At 39.2% G+C, this 20,373-nt stretch overlaps 1 protein-coding gene across 3 annotated transcripts; it reads right to left on the bottom strand.

The window, feature by feature from the left end:
• ldlrap1a (low density lipoprotein receptor adaptor protein 1a) lies at nucleotides 1-13,283 on the bottom strand. Of its 3 annotated transcripts, XM_057355669.1 has the most exons (10): nucleotides 13,077-13,283; nucleotides 6,766-6,908; nucleotides 5,727-5,839; nucleotides 5,132-5,246; nucleotides 4,894-4,966; nucleotides 4,394-4,486; nucleotides 2,427-2,533; nucleotides 2,261-2,295; nucleotides 1,192-1,223; nucleotides 1-640 (listed from the first exon to the last, which is right to left on the bottom strand). In XM_057355669.1, exons 1-10 carry the CDS (start codon nucleotides 13,261-13,263, stop codon nucleotides 594-596), a joined length of 945 nt encoding a protein of 314 aa, XP_057211652.1. In that variant the 5' UTR covers nucleotides 13,264-13,283; the 3' UTR covers nucleotides 1-593. The 3 variants fall into 3 exon arrangements, with proteins under 3 accessions (XP_057211652.1, XP_057211651.1, XP_057211650.1); XM_057355668.1 differs by lacking the exon at nucleotides 1,192-1,223; XM_057355667.1 differs by having other exon boundaries at nucleotides 525-1,223.
• Between the last annotated feature and the right edge of the window lie 7,090 nt (nucleotides 13,284-20,373).

Consider the following 20,373-nt stretch of genomic DNA (forward strand, 5'->3'; position numbering starts at 1 on the left):
ATATTGAAACTTTTATTAAACTTATATATAGAAATATTAAATGACATTCTTTGGTGTTGACATGATTCATATAATTCTGATTACAAAAATACAGATGTAAATACTCATGTATACCTCAAAGACATCAGCTGTCATCTCTAGTTAAAGCTGATGTTATATTGAGCAATAGTATTGCCATCATCTCAAAGAAAAGAAAAACTACAGGGTTAGTCTTTAAAAAAGGTGCATCTGAATATACAAAATCTTACATTTCACATGATAAACTCATTTGTCAACAATACTGACTCTGGCATCTACATACATTATTCTGCATACAAATTGATTGATAAAAATAAAGCATGTAAACTCAAGTAGCATAGACTCATTCATCTACTATTGCTTTGGTGTGATAGATGTTGGACCAAAAGATTGGTGACCAGTTTGCAGTCCTCTCCACTCAATGCGCTTTGTTCCACAGCAGACTTGTGTGTGAGGTTTGGGTTTCACTTCCTCCCACAAACCCATCTGTGCTCAAAGGCTGAAGAGATCATCAGGATTCTGTGCGTTTCCATTGGTCTTGTCATAATCGGCATCAGAGCCCCAATCTTGTGACATCACCCCAATGTCCAGGACCTGGGGGTTAGTACGAGACTCAGCGAGTCTACGCGGGAGGAAGACAGAAGTACGTAAACTGAAAAACTGAAACGCACCATGGTACAAAGATTTTGAATATCGATTAAAATATGGGGCAACTCCAAGCAAATGTCAACCTCACCATGGGAAAATTAATGTTCACCATGTGAAACAAAAGCGCCGATTGCCCAAAGGAAGAAGAGTCACAATCGTAATTCATAAAAAGCCATGTGTATGGTTATTAGCTGTATTTGTAGATTAGAAGTCATGCAAAATAAATATTATATTTATAAAATCCTAGTGCTATGATCATGAATACCTAACAAGTGCTAAAAACAGTGGGATGAAAAACTATATTGACAAAACTAAAATTGACAAAACGTGCAAGGACTAACAAAACTATGATTGCAGAACTACAACTGTTCAAAGTTTCACATAAAAATGCATCACTCTGGTAGACAACAGCGGATGGGAAGGAGGTTATATACATGTGGACTTGACGGACACTATGGTAAACACAATAAAAGTTTGGGTAAAGTGAGTCTGGGCTGGATTGGTGCAGGACCTGCAAAGGTTTACCTGGAGAGTATTCATAACTATCCAAACTGCAGCTATAGAAACAAAAAGAAAGTATAAAAATCAAAGGCTTTTGGACTTCAGGATGTTTATCTTTGAGGGGAGGATTTTATGGACCAAACTGTAGAGAATTCATAAATCTTTCAGAAGATCAGAGTAGGTTAAGTATACAATTTCTGTTATTCAATATTTCAAGGCTTGTAAAGATCTACATACAGTATGTCTGCAACTCTCAGATCTTCTGTATAATCCAGGTGCTCACAAAAAGAAAAATCATGTAAACTATAATAAAAATGTAACTTTGGGGTGCATTTAACCAGAATGATATTCTTCATTCAATAACACTGTTCATATGGGGACATATGCGTAAAGTTTGTAAAGAAATATACCGCCTCTGTAAAGCCTGAACTGACAAAAAGCCTGACAAAGAAAACCAAGTCATTTAAGCCCGCAAAATATAACATGTATTACCAATGTGGCCTTTTGTGCACACATTGAAACAGGCTGACAGTCTCCATTTCTCATTCCTTCCATTATGAGTCTCAGTCGCATTAGAAACCAGAACAAAATGAATCTGGAAGTGTGCTGAAAACATTTCCAAGCATTCCATGTTGAGCTCCCTTGTGAATTTTGATGAAATGAAACTGAACGCGTTCGTACTCAAACATTCAGGTCAGGTTTTTGTCTTTAATACACCATCAGAAATAAGACCAATTTTGATATTCCAGAGTGCTACTGCCAAACCACTGTTTATGATCTTTACCTTGGTTCTGCAGAGAATAATCAAATAAAATCAAAAAGAATCTGTCCCACGAGACCTTTACAAATGTCTTTGCCGAACTGCTTTTGCTCAATCAAACGGGCCTAGAAGTTATGCTGTGCAAACTTAAAGAAATAAATCAAATAATCCTGACCATCTTTTTTTTTTAAGATCAGTTTGATGTGTGTGAGGTTATCAGCATGCCGTTTACATCTCAAACATTCGATCTTATTGCCCTTGCCGAAAAATACATAAGGAGATTTAGATGAGCTTGCCAAATGAAATGAGAATGGCTTTGGGAGAGCCTCATACCTTGAAAAAGCCTCTTCCAGAGCACCATCCATCTCCTGGTAAAAGAAACAAAAAGGTAGTCGCTCAACATTGTTTTCAAATACACTGCAAAGGCCAGTAGTTTTCACCTCTCCAGAAACACATTACGAAAACATGTACTGTACATCTGCCCCGGAGAAGACCTTACCCATCGTGTGTTGTGCTTGTTATTGTTGGCTTCGATGGGTTTGTCAACGTTTTCCACAACAGCACTTGTGTAATCATCAATGTCCAACAGGTTCCCTGTAGCTACAGCTAAACGAAACAACAATGAAGGAATGAGAATTTACTCTTTCCTTGCGTGGTAACGAGAAGACTAGAAGAATGTTCACACTGCTCTTTTCCATACAATGAAGGTGAATGGGGACTGGGACTGCCAAGAGTAAAAAAGCCAAATATAATGTTATAATAAAATAATATTATGACTATATTTTTCTAAAGTTTGCTAAAGCCATAGGTGGAATTACACCTCTTCGGTAAATCACTGAAACCAAAACATGAAACTGTTTTAACAGTTTTAAAACTGAGAACTCATGTCCCCATTCATTTCCATTAAATATGTTTTCAACAGAAAGTTAAAAAGTCAATCAATCATAGGGGTATGGAGTGACACAAATGAGTAATGTTTACAATTACATTTTTGGGAGAACCATTCCTTTCAGGGTATATACAGGAATCATGGAGCTAAATTGAATACTTTTTAAGACCTTTTTAAAGACCATACATTTTAAGATCTCATCGCCACTTCAAGTTTTAATCTGTTACAATGGGGACACTTTAACTTACATTCACTATATACTACCACCGTATTCCCCTGTGCTACCCACTTGAGGGGCGTAATCCACAGTTTGAGAACCCAAACCTCTGATCTAAAGGTCCATGCATCGCACATCATGGCCGCTCTGCAGAGGTAAGGGATGTTCACTTATCCTTACAGAAAACCCCCAGTGGTGCACAGCATGTTGTATTTCTAGCTCTACTTTTTACATTTTCTATTTAAAGTATTGCAATATAATCGCAAATGTGTATCGTATCGAAATGCATAGCAATATATTGTATCGTGACCCATCTATCGTGATATGTATCGTATCGGGAGGCACTCGCCAATACACAGCCCTACTATATACTGATTGTAAGATAGCACAACTAAACAGTCTTAGTTGTCATAACTCCTTATTAATTCAACATAATTCAGAAGGGTGGGAATGAAGCACAAGAGAATTAATTGAGTGACTAACCCAATGCAAGGTTTATTAGAAAGAGAAACGAGGCTACGCTAAACGCCTTCTGACACACAGAGCAGTACACCTCACGGTTATTCCCAGAGACGGTCCTCAGCCATGGTCTCTACTTCTTATCCTCCAACCATTGTTACGAAAACGTATGAAAAATTTCCTCATTAGTCAACGATGTTGTTTAACAACCGGGTGGAAATGGACCTCCCACTATTCGCCTACGCAATGATAATATTCTGGCAAACTTTAGCATATGACCTCATTGGACAAATATGAAAAGATGATACAAAATTGAATACCTTGGAAAATGGCGTTTAAGACTTTTTAAAGGCCTTAATTTTCTCTAAATTTATTTATCAATTTTCAACACCCCGCGAACACCCTGCCTTTAAAGGGACAGTTCGCGGAAAATGAAATTTCTGTCATCATTTACACATCCTCGATCCATGTCCCTGTTCTGATGAACACAGAGAAAGATATTTGGAAGAATGCTTATAACCAAACAGTTCTTGGCCACCATTGACTACCATAGTAGAAAAAAAAAATGCTTTATACACTTTATTCTGTTGAACACAAAAGAAGATATTTTGAAGAATGAAGGAAAGCAAAACCAGTTCTAGGGCACTTTTGACAACCATTGTGATTTTTCCTATTATGCTAGTTAATGGTGGCCAAGAACTGTTTGGTTACAAGCATTCCTCCAAATATCTCTCTCTGTGTTCATCCGAACCAAGAAATTGATACAGATTTGGAACAACTCGAGGGTGAATTTTCAATTTTGGGTGAACTGTCCCTTTAAATGATATAATAAGGTGCTTTACGCAGACTTATAAGGTAGAAACAAAGAGAGTTTAACCATGTGTACAAATGTGTGTTGTACCTGAATGCGTTTCATTCAGGCCGGTTGATCTCTCCGAGTTAGAGCTGTCGGACATCTCTCCTGTTGAATCCCATTTCACACGGTGTTCCCTCTCTGAACGAGTGACATACATTAAACATTTATATCATAAATCACAACATAATTTAAAAAAAAAGCAAATAATTTTTGTATTTTTAGTTTTACTTGGCAGTCACATCACATAACTGTAGAAACTTTGTATGTCAAGTACAAGACACACAGGAAATGTTTTGAAAAATGATGCATTAAACAGCTCCCGTTCACCAAATGTGTGTGATCTTTTCCATAACAAGCAAAGACACCCGAAAAATGATCTTACTGTGACAATCAATCAAAAGAGCACAAATGCCTTATTTCGAAAAAGAGCATATTTTTTACAAACATAAAATGACAAATGATTTTGTTTCTGTGGCCATTTTTTAGACAGTTATATATGACCTTGACACTGTTTTGTTTAGGGGCTTTGTTGAGACGCTCTGTACCTTCTTTTGCAACTTCCCAGAATTCAAAGGCCACTCTGAAGGCCTGAGCTACTGTGAGCGTCACTGCCTTAGCCTACGACAAAAAGAAAACAAGACAAGAATTTTGAAGCTCTGAACCAGAGGAGAAGCATAAACAGTATAATCCGAACAGCTGTTTTTCAGAAAAACAATGTCTTTTCTCTTCTTCACGCTTTGTTTGCCCTGACTGAATTTGGTGATAAAACATCGCCACACTCACCACTTTCCTCTTGGCACAGAGGAACGCGTGACACTCCAGCGTCTCATTCTGTTGGTTTTGTGCGATGAAAGCAAACACTTTGTCGTGCGTCTTGTCAGCCGTACAGTATGATATCCTGAGGTAAAAGGTCACAAAGCAGACCAGCAGTTTGTTTTGAGTAAAGAAAGATATGTTGATGCTCTGCGGAGAAGATAAGGAACAGACAGGAACTATCTGCGGTGGAACATCACGGTCCTGTTTCTTGTATCACGATAAAGAACAGACGGCTACAGTTTTATTTAAACAAATAAAGGATTTGGAAAGAAGTGTGTGGACAGGTGGGCCGACTAAAGGACATCTCACTGTGAACATGAGATTTATGACGGGTTACTGCTGATCTTCTGCACTACGCTGGAATTCACAGTTTGGTGTGAGAAACATGAAGTGTGTATATGGTGAAACACTGGCGGGTGGGATAAATTATTGCCGCTGTGGGAAGTGGAAGTGTCTGCTGTTCAGAAGCTTTTCTTTTGACAATAGATGGGACTGTGTGGTACAGCGAGTGAATATTTAATAGGCAGCTGAAAAGAAGAGAAGTTAATGTGTGCCGAGTTACCTGTATATGGAAATGTTCTCGATGATCTGATTAGACACACTGTCACACAAGATGATTCCCTGAGGAGACACTTTCAGGGCCACTTTAGGCAGTTTCTTCCCTCCAGCTTTGGCCTGCCAATAAACACAACGGATGAGAAGATTTGTTTTTTACATTCTCAGAGAAAGTGGTGCAACAATTCTGTTGTTTTGGACATTGCTATGTGGTTGCTAGGATGTTCTGAAAGGGTTTCAGCTTAACACTGTGCGGTTGCTAGGATGTTCTGAGTGGGCTGTAGCAAGTTGCTATGCAGTTGCTAGGATGCTCTAACTTCTGAGGGTGTTTAGCATGTTTCTTTGGGGTTGCTAGGATGTTCTGAGGGAGTCTAGCATGTTGCTATGCAGTTGCTAGGATGCTCTAACTTCTGAGGGTGTTTAGCATGTTTCTGTGCGGTTGCTAGAATGTTCTGAGGGGACTGCCGCAGGTTGCTATGTAGGTTGCTAGGATGCTCGGAGTAGGTTAAGCATGTTTGTATGGGGTTGCTGGATGTTCTAACTTTTGAGGGTGTTTAGCATGTTGCTATGGGGTTGCTAGGATGTTCTGAGGGAGTCTAGCATGTTGCTATGCAGTTGCTAGGACGTTCTGAGTGGGCTGTAGCACATTGCTAGGATGTTCTGTGAGAGTTTATAATGTTGCTATGCAGTTGCTAGGATGTTTTGAGTGGGTTTAGCATGTTTCTATGGGGTTGCTAGGACATTCTGAGTGGATTTAGCATGTTTCTATGCAGTAGCTAGTATGTTCAGAGTGGGTTTTTAGCATGTTTTTATGCAGTTGCTAGGCGTTCTGAGTGGGCTACAGCATGGGTTTCAGTGGGGATTCTAGAATGAACATCAAAACTTCCCAAGACCAAATAAATCTCTCTTACATTCCGGTTCCTATTGTATACATTCTCAGCACACATTTTTAAGGACTCAGGACATTTCAAATATTTATCTCTGTTTGTAATACAGTGCGCCTATGAAATCCATGCACTAAAGAATATGTTGATTGACACACACACCGTAGCAACGATCCTCTTGACAGCAGCTGCTGAGAGCTCCTCGCCTTTGGGCAGGTCCACCAGAGTCATTCCCAGATGCCGGAGGTTAAAGGTCATTCCCTCCAGAAGAGTCTCCCTGGTATCGGTCCAGTTCTCAGGAAGCTCTGCAGAAAAAAAATAAGAAAAACAGAACAGAGTGAAGAGTTTGTGAGGCAAAGCTGAACAGATCAAACACATTTACACATGCGGTTTAAACCAAGCCAACATAGACACACAGTAAACAACTTTGGTTTAAAGGACACACAGGAGACTTACGCTACGCAGCTCTGGAGCGCTTATGAAATATTAAAAGAAAAACATACTGCTTGAGTAAATATTTGTTGAATTCGACCCTTGCTCTAGAGACCCACAAGTCCCACATACATCAGACAAAAAACATTTTCTAAAGCCTCGATTGATCCAGTCAAGGCCGTTGATGTACTGCATCTGTATCTCTTAGATAGCATGTGCCTCAGCCTTGAGCTGCTTTACTGTAGTTTGTGTGGTATGCAGGGTTTATATCTACATCATGATAAGAGATACAGATTAAAGCTTTTACCTCTTGAACATGCGACTCTCTCATGAAGCGTCTTATTTCAGGGCCATATTCACCAAACCAAAAATGATCTACTTTATATTGCAATAGTTAAGTAGTGACATCAACCCTATGCCATTTACTGGCAATATCTTCTTAACATTTACATTTGATCTAATTCGGTTTGTGTGTAGTCAGTTATCTGTTTTGGTAAAGTGTGTCCCAATGTGACTCGTACCCTTTATTGTATGGTTAAAATAACAGAATGTAAATGTGATTTAGAGGCCATGTAGGTAAGTGACATAAGGAAAAACTGAGGCTGCTTAATCTGTTTCCTTAAGCTTTCACAAAACATTGCAATGTTTCAACTACCCATTAACTACAGCAGTATTTCCACTTGACCACTTCAAGCATTTTCACAGATGAAAGACATAAATGGAGCAACCACACAAAACTCAAACACTAACTGCTAAGTGAAGGCAGCGTCCGGTAGAAAGTCAATTAAGATGCATGACCAGGCGTGAATGCCATGAAATTCACACGCAAGTACACAACTAATGCTTCAAATCTGGGTCAAACTTCCCAGAAAATTTCACATGATTGTCACCTTTGTTACATTTTAAACATGTTAACCTTGCAAGTTAATACTCAAGTCACAACATTCGGATTCAGAGTCTTAAAGAAAGAGCTCACCCTAGAATTACATTTTTGCCATAATTTGCCCTCATGCCGTCTGAGGTGTACATGTCTTCCTGTCTTCTGGTGAACACATTTGTTCCTGGCTTTGTTTCAATTATCCATTGAATAGAGTGAATAGAGACCCAGTGTCCCATGCCCAGGGTTAGTTAATACATGTCTCAAATTAGCTCAAAATATTAATCGTTTTTGCTCACAAATGTATCGTTTTGTGTCTTACGACATGTACTAACCCTTGACATGTATCCCTGGAGTCGTACGTACTACTTTTATGAAAAAAATGTTGAAATTTCAACAAATCACAATTATATTAACTCTTGTATTTGAATGTTAAGTTTTCTTTAACTGGTCATGTTTAAAAGTAAACTTTTCAAAACATCTCTTTCTCTATCAATGTATAAGTGTTCTTATTAAAGCACTACTGTAAACATTGAAAGTGGTAAAAGAGTTGCCTGATCACAATAATGGTGATTTGTTTAAATTTCTAAAAAATGTCTACATTAATTGCAGGTGATAAGTGATATTGATTCAATGCAATTAACATTGACAAATCAACTATTTTTTAACATTGATTCAATGGTTGCTTGCTATCTGGGTAATCATCGACTCGAATCGAGAATCGAATCGAGAGCTTGTGAATCGGAATCGAATCGGAACATCAGAATCGATACCCAGCCCTATAAAATATATGCTAATGTCAGGGTTTTTCCTGCATAGAGAAATTGGAAGTGCCGCCTCAGACTCTCGGCAAAATTATGTCAAGTGTCTTCACAAAAAACACTGCGGGCTGTCATTTGTAACTGGGAGGCGCCGTTTCGTTATCAGCACAGTGAGGCGCTGAAGAGTTCAGTAGAAGAGCTTAGGAGCCGTGTTAGATTTACGCATTAGGCAGACGCTTTTATCCAAAGCGACTTACATTGCATTATACTATACATTTGTTTCGAAGTATGTGCAATCCCTGGGTTCGAACCCATGACCTTGGCGTTGCTAGCGCCATGCTCTAACCTACGGGAAAGCTGTGTTTGACGGCTGTTCATGTGTTTTACGTTCAATTTATTGAAAAGGTTTCTTAAATTAACGTGCTGTACATCATTGTAATGTGTGTAGCTGTGAAGTTGGCTCGTTGAATCAGCGCTATACTGTACACACAGCGAGTTCGCCAGTATGAATGCACATTGCGATCAGAACGACTCGCACACAAATTACTCATTTGAACCGGTTCATTTAAACAGAATGTAAGAGATCAGCGAATCATTCAAAGCTCAGTGAACCACAAGAGAACGTAGGATGCTCATTTAGTAAGACTGGTTAATTATGGGCTGATGCAAGCAAGATTAGTGCTTTTTTAATGAAGCATTTCATATAGACAAAAGCAAAGCAGCATCAGTGGTGGGTCAGAGACCCATAATTGAATACAACTTTATTACAGAAAATGACAGAGCAAAACAGATTAATCAACATATAGTAATTAAAAGAAACTAAAAGTCTAATAATTAAGTTGTAACTACCCACAGTGATTTAAAGACACAACATTTCTTTAAAATTCCCCTTCCCACAGCTCCAGAAATAAAACATATCATGCTGAAATTAATGATGATGCCCTAACAACCTCACACAAGGCCAGGAGCGATTCTCAGACATACAGAAAGGAAGACGGGCATAATAATATATCCCATCATTTCTCGAACCATACTGATTACAGACACACGCACAGCCTCTTAATCACAGGGGGGAAACTCTACTCTGTCTTAACACTGTCCCTTGAGAACCATTTAAGGGTGGGGTGACCCAACAGCTGCCTGTCTGCAAGCTCGGCATTGAGTTATTACTGCAAACTGAGATTAGCCTATATTTTAAACAATACTGAGGTCTCCATGAGTTCACGGTCATGGCATATTATTTCAACCTCAGGTTAATAAAGAGTGAATGCCAACTTGTCTATTTTGTCCAAGTGAAAAAATAGGAAACAGGAAATCATTTCTGTGTAGCAAGACAAATACAAATAATAGTAGACAGATATGCATAGGAATGAAAAGTCTTTGAATTTTTTTATTACGAACTACCAGATAAACTGAGCATGGGAGTGAATCTCACAAAAACACTTCCATTTCAACAAAAAAAGAATCCTATTGATTGTGACAGTTAGGTTTTTTTCCCCTCAATTTCTCATTACCATAACGCGCCCAGTCATTGTTTTGCAAATCCTATTATTCTGAATGTTGAGTCACAGTAATGATTTATTTATTTAAATTTGCATAAAAGGTACAACGAATGCCAACTAGTGCACACAACACCGTGCCTCATGTCATGCGACATGAGAGTTAACTATCGAATGCTTTTACCAAATGGACTGGCTGGAAAAGTCTCAACAGCTGCTGGTGGATGTCTCTCTCTCTCTCAGATTGCTTCCCTCTTTAGTATGTGCAGGGCACAGACACACCAAAGATCCAGAGGCACAGGCGATAAATCTCACCGCTATAAAACACCATAAAAACTCTACTGGAATCTCTCTTCATTACAATGCAGCCATGTCTGCAAGCTATGCACTTTCTCTTTTTGGGCACATGACTTTGGAGCAGCCAGAAGGGCATTTCTCACATTGATGAGCAATAAGAGATAGCTGAATGAGGAGCGGAAATGGAACGCAATTGTGAACTGTAACAAGATGAATTGGTTTTAGACAAATACAAAGCACCATGAAACAATGATATTACAAGAATGTTCATCCATAAATGAAAAGTCAATCATTTATTTTATTTATGTTGTGCAAATGCTGCATGACTTCTGTACACATCAAGCATTTCTAAAGAAGGACATTTTCCATTACGACAGGAGCTGTGAAGCCTCAACATTACAAAATGCAGCACCATAATAGAAGAGGTCTGGATTATTGTGTGCTTTTGCTACATTAAGCCATAAACATGCTATGTGCAAGAAAGCATTCCTTTAGAAAAGTGGGATGTAATACTGAGCAAAGCATAGCCTATATAAAAACGAATCTTAGTTTGAGTACCGCGCAAAAAGGGAGAGTTGGTCCAAAGCCTATATTACAAGCCAATGTAGGTCAGCAGATCAACTAAAGAATGTTAAACAAATGCGTCTTATTCTCCATCACTCACCCACGGAGAGGAAAACTGAAAACACTGAAAGCTTGCTAATCTTGGAAACTTTTTCCAAACAAAGTTAAAGCCTTTCAAGTTAACTGTGACAGAACTATGAACTTGACCATAACCTTGAACTGGGAGACTTCTTAGGCCACGTGTACACGATAAAAAACAGAAAAGTTTTTCCTTTGCGTTTTTGAAAGGTTTCACGTACACATGACAGCGTTATCAAAACTGTCTGCATTTCCACGGATCCAGGAAAACGGATAAAAACGTATTATGCACGTAGTATGCACGCCAGGCCAGTGGATGGCAATGTTGTTGTGTTAAGAAACAGGACGTGTCTTGGCACATACACATGCACACACTTGTAAGGCAAAAGTGCTTTTTATTACCGTCGGTCGACGTATATGTGTGTTTTAAGTCTGGCGAATGTAAATAGTGCGTCTCCGCTGGTCTTATTGGTGCAGCAAATCCACATTTTGCTGGGGAAACGTTAATACATAGTCGAGCAGCGAGAGCTCATAGTACGGGAAGCCGCCATATTGTTTTGGCAAAAGGGTATGCACGTGTCGTCACTTTCCCACGTGAACACGCCGGAACGCGCCTGCTTGAGTGGTAAAACACTGGGCAAAACGAACGGTTACTTACAATATCAGGAAACGCAATTCCGCGCAACATTTGAGTGTCTAAGAACACCTGATTCCTTTGTAAGTCATAAGGTAGTTGTAAGGATCACCGTCGAGTCCAGCTGCTTGTAGTTTCAGCAAATAATTGCGTGTTTCAGTCCAGGTTTTTGTTCCTCCTATTGAATGCAGTCGGTTTATCGTGAATAATGCATACCCTCTTAATACGCATGCGCGGGACGTCATCGTTTTCAGAAAGTTCCGTCTTGCAGTTTACATGGAAACGCGGAGGCGTTTTCAAAAAGTTGCACTTTGAGACCAGTCTTCAAAAGTTTGCGTTTTCAGTCCCCCAAAACGCAGTTTCCGTCTTAACAAACTGCCAAGACGCATACATTTTTTTGCGTTTTCAGTTGAAAACGGTCTCATGTAAACGGCCCCTTAGATTCCGGGTCAAGAAGATATGCAGCTCTCAGCCACAGAACAGAACCGTTTTTGTGGAGTCAAGAGAGGGGAAACAAAATGCACACCAACTCCCTAATCCTACTATTTAAGTCAAAGTCTCCCACAATGCACTTTGCTTCAGTACATTCTTCTTGTGATGGACCAGGCTGCCCCACTTCACCTGCCCATTTCAACTTTGAAGAACCTTTTTTTAAACAAACGGGCCTCTATTTCTTGGATACTGCGAGCAACAAGTGCCTACTTGTAGACTAGTCCAGGACGGACGCCAAGGAAGAAACAGATTTCTGATGCAGACGGAATAAAAAGGCACATGTTAAATGCCGGCTTTCGCATCGCACTTATTTCACAAAAGATGTTTTGGCAAGTCAGTTCTCATTCAATGTGAAACATACAGTTCTAGTTGGCATGGTCGACACAACAGATGTTTTTTTAAACCATAGTAAGCCGTCAACCTTTTCTGGGGGAATCATGCCGAAAACTGCTCTCTAGGTAACTTAGTTAGGGAGCCCGGTAGAATTTCAAGACAACCAAACACCATTTAACACGAAAAATGAGCGACCTAAGTTACTAGTTTTAACGATAAACAGCATTTTGGGGCATTTCTCCATTTTGCTTTAAAATACACACCCTTATAAATAACCTATACATAGATTATGTACCGTTCAACAAAAAACATTGCAGTGAATATTATTATCCATCCAAAATAATGTTTTCTTTACAACCAACTACAATTTTAACTAACGTTACGTATCTCTAGACAAACGCACATCTTGCTTGTACTAAACATTGACGACAAATTTCAAGTGACAGACACGGCAACACACGAGTAAAGCGTCCAAACAAGTCACAATGTTGATAAAAAAGACTCACTTTGGTGTTTGCCTGAGCTCCGGGACTGCTTGCTAAGACCGGGGCTGCGAATAAACGCCTTTCTGGCTGATTTCAGTACATTCATGGCGATGTCTTTACTCGGAGAAGCGTCTTCAAGCGCTGCTGCTGGCCATGAACTACGTCTTCTCACTCGCAACTTTCTTGTTGCTGTGACGGACGCCGACATCTGTGGGAATACTTGAGTCAACCAAGCATTCTGGGCGGGGCATTCATCTGTCAATCAACATAACGTTTGCGACTAGAGTTCAAGCCGCGCTGCGTAGACCGATCAACGTATGACATCAGGTACCGCGAGAGTGATTCGACAGTACAGCTTTTGAGTTACTCTCGCGGTATTGCGATATCATTCAATGATCGGTCTGCGCAGCTCCGCAAAAACACGAACGCACCAATTATTAATTATTTCTTTGACTATATAAATGCACAGACCATCGAATTATGACCAATGTAATACGTGGTAAAATCATGACTCTGACCATAAGACATTACGAGTTCTCTTAATGGTGGTCGCCATCCAGTGGCTCTAAGAGAAATGATAAGGGCTACCTTTAATGTCCTACCTTTGATTTGTGGGTTTTTGCAAATACACACGATTACACCAGTGATTGACAAATATGAAATATCTTGTTTTCTTGCTCTGTGCACAAGCATTGCTCGGGATAGCGAACACATACAAACAGAGATGTGAAAGTGCATAAAAATCACAACTAAGTTATAGAGCACTGTGTCAATTTTGTGTACTCAACAGTTAGAGAATCTTGTTCATGAAGAGTCATTCAAGCATGCATACACAGATTTGTTCATGAAATCTGAGTAGGAACGCTTTCACAAGCAAATCATTATTTACAAAAAACTTTAAGTTTCTTCTACAGTAAATGAAAGAAAAATGGAGGCCCATTTTTTGTTTAAAGACCAATTTAAACCACACACACTTTTTTTCATTATAAACATAATGCAGCATCTGCTGATCTATATAAATATGACAGCATCAGAAAGTTTGTGGTGACAAGGTTTTAGTAGAAAGGTTAGGTCATCCTTCTTGTGTAATATATGTTATATATGTAGCCTACATACAAGGGATTAAAGAGATCAAGGCATGTCTTTATATCTATATGTCCTTTACGTCTATATACAGTGTGTCCTTATGATAATTATAGTTATCGATATAATACTTATAGGATTTTATAGTTATATATTATAGTATTATAGTTTTTATAAAACATACCCTTGAAATTTGCATTTGTCTGTCTTGTTGTCAAGACAATGTGTTTATACTGTATATTTGCACATAAATTGTCTAGTTAGTGAGTAATGAAACAGAATTTATGCATTTACTTGCAATGCATATTCCTACATCAGCAATGTAAGAGTTAAAGGAGCAATGGAGTGGAGATTTTGGCACCATCTAACGGCTCACTCAGCACCAAACTACACACTAGACCTTTAATGATACACTTAATTTCTATTATTTTATTAGTTCAATAATCCATGGGTGAATTTATTCGAATGGGTTTTTCCCATTTGCTAAAATGTGCTTAACAAAACATTCTTGCAAATTATTTTCACTTTTATATTATTTTAACTTTGTCAGAACTGTTACCACAGATCTAATCGAAAACCCATAAGTCTACTTGATTAACTGTGTTAAACAAATAGAAAGCATTTACTCACCACTGAAAGAAAGAATTATAATTATGAATCTCTAATGCACTTGTGTGAAAGTCAATCAGCAACCAGTCCTCATCCTTCTAGAAGATATGCCTCCTATGTTTTGCTATTTGCAAGCATAGATCAAAGAGACTAAAAGGCATGCTGGAACATAAGGGGCCATGGCAGAGAGGGTGTGCATTATCACCCGCCATTTGAGCAGATGTCACATTTGGAGACAATGAATGCTTGATGCCTGGCAAAAGTTTCAGAGGACTGCCAAAGATGCATATGCATCTCCCAAACGAACTATTTATAACTCATTTTGTATTTTTAGATGTTTTCACCCATAAGTTTACGTTTTGTAATATAAATTTAAATTAAATTAACATTTCAGACTTTAATTATTGGTTAAAGTGACCCCAAGCAAGTGAGGGAAATCTTAATAAAAAATAAGGGTTAAGTCAAGCCCCAATCTCCTAGTCTCAAATAATATCTTTCCAGTCCCAAGCACAGGTGTAAGCACCTGCCAAACTCATATTTCCCTTTTAATGTTTGCAAAAATCACACATGAAACTTATGCTGGTTTCACCTCCTACTATGGAAGCTGAAAAGCAATAGGAATAAGAAACAATAAAAAGCCTTTCTGATAGGCATGGTTTTGGCAGAACCTGCAGAGATCATTACCCCCCTCCCCAATCTCAGGATTGCATGGTCAGAGAGACAGGAAACAGATGCTGGTGACATCTCTCAGTTGGAAATCTCTCGGCTGAAAAGCACAAGCCTTTATCTTTAATGGAAAACATTTTAGAGAGGGTGTATGATTTCGGCAGGGGTTTGATTTCAGCCACTGCCACAATCATACCCCCCTGCCCCCCCTTAATATGCTGATGCTGGTGACATCTCTTAGTCGGACGTTTGTCTCTTGAAAAGCACAAGCCTCTATCTTTAATAGAAAATGTTTTAGAGGGGGTGTACGATTTTGGCAGCACCTGCCAAAATCATACCCCACAATTGTAGGATTGATAGGTCTGAGATAAATTAAACTGATTCTGGTGATATCTCTCAGTTTAAAGTCTGTCTCCTTAAAACCACATGTCAAGAAAGTTGAGGGGAGGAACCCAAGCGCAGGCAGCAGCGGTGGTGAAGGGGTTAACAGAGAATTTATTAAATACAAGGACAAAACAAAACACCCACGATGGGGGAAAAACAGGCACGAGAACAAAACAAGAATTCAAATGAAACACTTCCCTCGATGGGGCAAAACGAAAAACAAGAACAGCAAAACTAAACTAAAAAACATGACCAAACATCTTACAATAAAACACGGCAGGGTAAAACATAAAACTCACAGTTCACTGACAAGGCACGAGACAGAAACACGGGAACATTACAAACACACCAAACGCAATGGCCGAGCAACAAGACAATGAAACATGAGAGTATTATATAGGGCAAGACAAACGAGGGATAACGACACAGGGCAGGTGAGAAACATTAGACACGGCAGGGAAGCAATACATGAAACAAGAGGGGCGGGACCAATGACGAGACACTGGAGAGAACGAATATTATTGTCAAAAGGACAATAATATGTTTCTCTCCACACATAACCAAAGGCTTTGTCATGACTCTGCCACAAGACCAAGAAAAACATGACTAAGTGAGGCAGAGCCATGACACCACAAGCCTCTATCTTAAATAGAAAACGTTTTAGAGAGGGGGAACGATTTTGGCAGCACCTTTGAGATTAAAACTCTCAGTCGTCAAGTCGCTTTGGGTTTGTGATGCACATGTTGTTGCTTTGAGGCCTGCCTTAATTTTTTCCTGGACACAGAGGAACCTTATCTGACAGCAACATTCCTAGTTGTCATAATACGTTCTCCTGCTTTGATTGAAAAATGTGATGGGCTTCACATTAAAGCCAACCAATCCAACAGGCCAACGGGTGTAGCGGTTTAGTGCTTTGGGTTAGTGATGCATAGGTTGTTGCTTTGAGGTCTGAATTCTTTTATTTTCATTGAACACAGGGGAACCTTATCTGACAGTGGCATTGTTCTCCCCCTTTGATTGAAAAATGTTGTGATATAAGCCTGAAACTCTGAGAATGTACTTCTTGTAGTTTTGAAAGTCAGCAGTGTAAATGTGAGACAAATATGAAAATAAATGTGAGACAAATTCTGTGCCGTCAGATACCGTTCCCCCTGCTATAACAACAGCCTTGATGGGCTGCATGTTCAAAAAGGCAAAGCCGATAGGCCAACTGCTCTAATGGTTAGTGCATTGGCTATGTAATAGTCAGGCCGTTGATTTGAACACAGCGAAATATTATCTGACAGCAACATTCTTAGCTGTCAGAATAAATTCTCCTGCTTTTATTGAGAAAATTACTGATATATGCCCAAAGCTCTGAGAACCTACTTCTTGTGGTTTTGAAAGTCAACGTGGAGAAATGTAGAGAATATGCGTTACTCCGTTTAAATGCGCAGAAAGGGTTAGCGCCCCAAATATTTATTTTTGCAATGTTTGTTTAATTTGTATTTTTATTGTTAATGTTTAATTATTCGGGGCAAGCACACATTCATAATAAAATCTACGAAGATGTAATGAATGTGCACTAAGTGGCAACAGCGATATAGAGACTCCCTGAGTAGACCTGAAAGAAGAAGAAGAGTTAGCTGACGAGTGTATAGAGAGGCCACGAGTCTGTTGTTGTGAGTTATAAAGCTGTAACGAGATCTATGGAATGATCGTGAATGTGCTGGCTGAATAAAAGAATCCACCTGAATCACACGCTTGTTGTAGTCTTCCTCAAGTGTGTTACATCAGCAATGTAAATGTGAAACAATAATGAAGTTTCTATCTCATGGGGCACAGGGGGAAAGGTACTGTATATTTTCTAAAACTCACCTTTTATAAAAGGGAGTGTTTAAGTGTTGTTTTAGAAAGAGATTCTGTGGAATTTATTTAAATAGAAAGGGGTAGTCTATTCCACAAGTTGGGACCGGCTATGGCAAAAGCCCGGTCTCTCTTTCTTTTCAAACGCAATATAGGAACGTCCTTGCTGGTCTTCCTGCTAAGGCTATCAAACCGCTCCAGCTGGTTCAAAACGCAGCAGCACGCCTCGTCTTCCAACAGCCCAAAAGGGCTCATGTGACAGCCTTTTTCATATCTCTCCACTGGCTACCGGTTGAAGCCCGTATCAGATTCAAGTCACTAATGCTTGCCTACAGCACTATCACTGGATCTGCACCGGCATACTTTCACACCCTCCTACACTCCTACACCCCATCAAGAGCCCTGCGTTCAGCAAACCAGCGGCGTCTTTTATTGCCTTCTCAAAAGGGCAGTAAATCTTTTTCCTGCTCATTCTCCTTCACAACTCCTTCCTGGTGGAACATTCTTCCCAACTCGGTCCGGTCAACCACATCTCTCACAACATTCAAAAAACTACTTAAAACCCGTCTCTTCTGTGAATACTTGACAGACAAATGAGAAGAAGAAAAAACTAACCCTCTCTCTTTCTCTCAACAGGTATTGTTCTGGCTTTTGTGGAAACTAGTAACTTGGTATTAGCACCTATTGTATTATTGCTCCTGTATGACATATCGCATATTGCTCCCTGAACTAAACTGCCCTGAACTGCTAAATGACTAAATGTAAATGTTAACAGTTTCTGACTTGAAGACCCTAAACATCTCGCAGAACTGTTAACAGACACATGTTCAGATAGATAGGAAGGTGCAAACCCGTTAAAAACCTTAAAAACAAAGAGTGAAATCCTCAACTCTATTCTAAAACATACAGTCAACCAACACAGAGAGAGTAGAACGGGGGTAATGTGCTCATATTTACGTGTGCCAGTAAGCAATCTGGCCGCTGCATTTTGGACTATTTGCAAACGGTTTATATCGAATTGATCAATACCTATATAAATTGAATTTGCAATAGTCAAGACAAGAGGATATAAATGCATGTACTACTCTCTCGAACTCGGCAGAAGTTCAAAAGTCCTTAACTTTGGCCAGTAGTCACAACTGGAAAAAAAACACACAATTTGACTACTGCATTTATCTGCTTATCAAATAACAGGGCAGGGTCAAAGACAACACCTAAGTTTTTAACAGATGGCTTCACATATGCAACTAAGCTGCCCAACACTTTTGCCTCAGTCACACTCTCATTTAAATAAAAAACAAAATGGACATTCATACCTTAATGTCTGACAAACACTCATCGTTGTCATGCTTGATTAGTACATACAGTATATTTGAGTACAGTCTGCATAAAAATGAAATAATACTTTGTGTTTTCTAAAAATTGAACACAAAGGAAGCATACCATATATAAAGAAAACAAAATAGGAGCAATAATAGATCCTTGAAGAGCCCCACAGGTCAGATGTGCTTTGGAGGACAGACATCCATTTCAATAAACAGAATTTTTTTTTTTTAAATAAGACTTAACCAATTCATTGCATGGTTTAATACCCGCACTATGTTCAAGACGAGACAATAGAATATCATGATCAACGGTATCAAAGGCCGCACTCAGATCCAACAGCAGAAGTATACTGTGGTGTTTCCTAAAACCAAGTTGAAAAGGTTCAAAAACTCCATTCGATTAAAAAAAATGTAATAATTAGACAGAACCTACCTTCTCAAGGATTTCTGAAATAAAAGGCTAATTAGAAATTGGCCTTAAATTCGAGAGAACTGACACATGAAGGTTAGGTTTTTTCAACAAAGTTTTAACAAAGGTTTATCTGAAAAGGGAAAATAACACCTTTTAGCAGAAAGTCTTTGTTCTGAGTCTCCCATCCAGAGAGACAATAACAGAATGACCAAAGTTCTGGGTCTCCAGACCATGCACCCATACACTGCAACAGATCAACTACGCTCCGAATCTACCGTCCAGTGAGACAGCATCAAATGACTGCAACAAGTTTGAGCTCAGGAGAGCAAACCTTTACTTCAAGGTACCTTCATCTGCATGTTCCAGATTGTTAAGGACCTTTCTGCACCAACTTCTGGGCCTCGTCTGCAAGTTCCAGATTGGTAGGACCCTATGGTGCATCAGGAGATCAGCATCCCACAGCTCTTCATGTTCAAGCCTGTTAAAGGGAATCCATCTCCTTCCCCACTGCAGCAAAGCCCAGCATGACCAGTGGAAGACGTTGCCACCACCGGACTTGTCACTATCACAGGGGAAGGTAAATATCACTTACCAATGGTCAATGGTCAACGACTGTTTTATTGTGCTTTATAAATAAACTTAACTAAGGAGGAGATTGCATTTGGTGCTTTTCCATTCCAATGCTGTGATTGGCTGTTGATGTCAGAGGGGTCTCACTCTCAATTCCTCCTCTGTATAGAACTCATTTGAAAATAATATGTATGCATAAAGTATGAAGTCAAGTATGAAATAAAGTATGACATCAAAATGTGACTTTTGTGGTGTACCTATGCATTTTTCACTTCCCAAACCACTTTCAAATGACCTTTGACATTGACCTGAATGTATAAAGTACAAACATGACAGCAAAATGGTAAAGTATCATGCATGCATTCAAATATTTGTTAATCACTGACATTGTGTGAACAGTTGAATACCACATAGCTGAAGTTAA

The sequence above is a fragment of the Triplophysa rosa genome, linkage group LG16, assembly GCF_024868665.1.
Source record: "Triplophysa rosa linkage group LG16, Trosa_1v2, whole genome shotgun sequence".
In the NCBI taxonomy this organism is placed as follows: Eukaryota; Metazoa; Chordata; class Actinopteri; order Cypriniformes; family Nemacheilidae; genus Triplophysa; species Triplophysa rosa.

Bases quoted from the DNA above. Each gene is read 5' to 3' on its own strand.
- ldlrap1a (XM_057355667.1), bottom strand. From the start codon at position 13,263: ATGTCGGCGTCCGTCACAGCAACAAGAAAGTTGCGAGTGAGAAGACGT. The intron at 2,296-2,426 runs GTAAGGTCTTCT...TTCTTTTACCAG, and splicing joins ACAAGCACAACACACGATGG to GAGATGGATGGTGCTCTGGA. The intron at 1,224-2,260 runs GTATGAGGCTCT...TTGTTTCTATAG, and splicing joins CTGGAAGAGGCTTTTTCAAG to CTGCAGTTTGGATAGTTATG.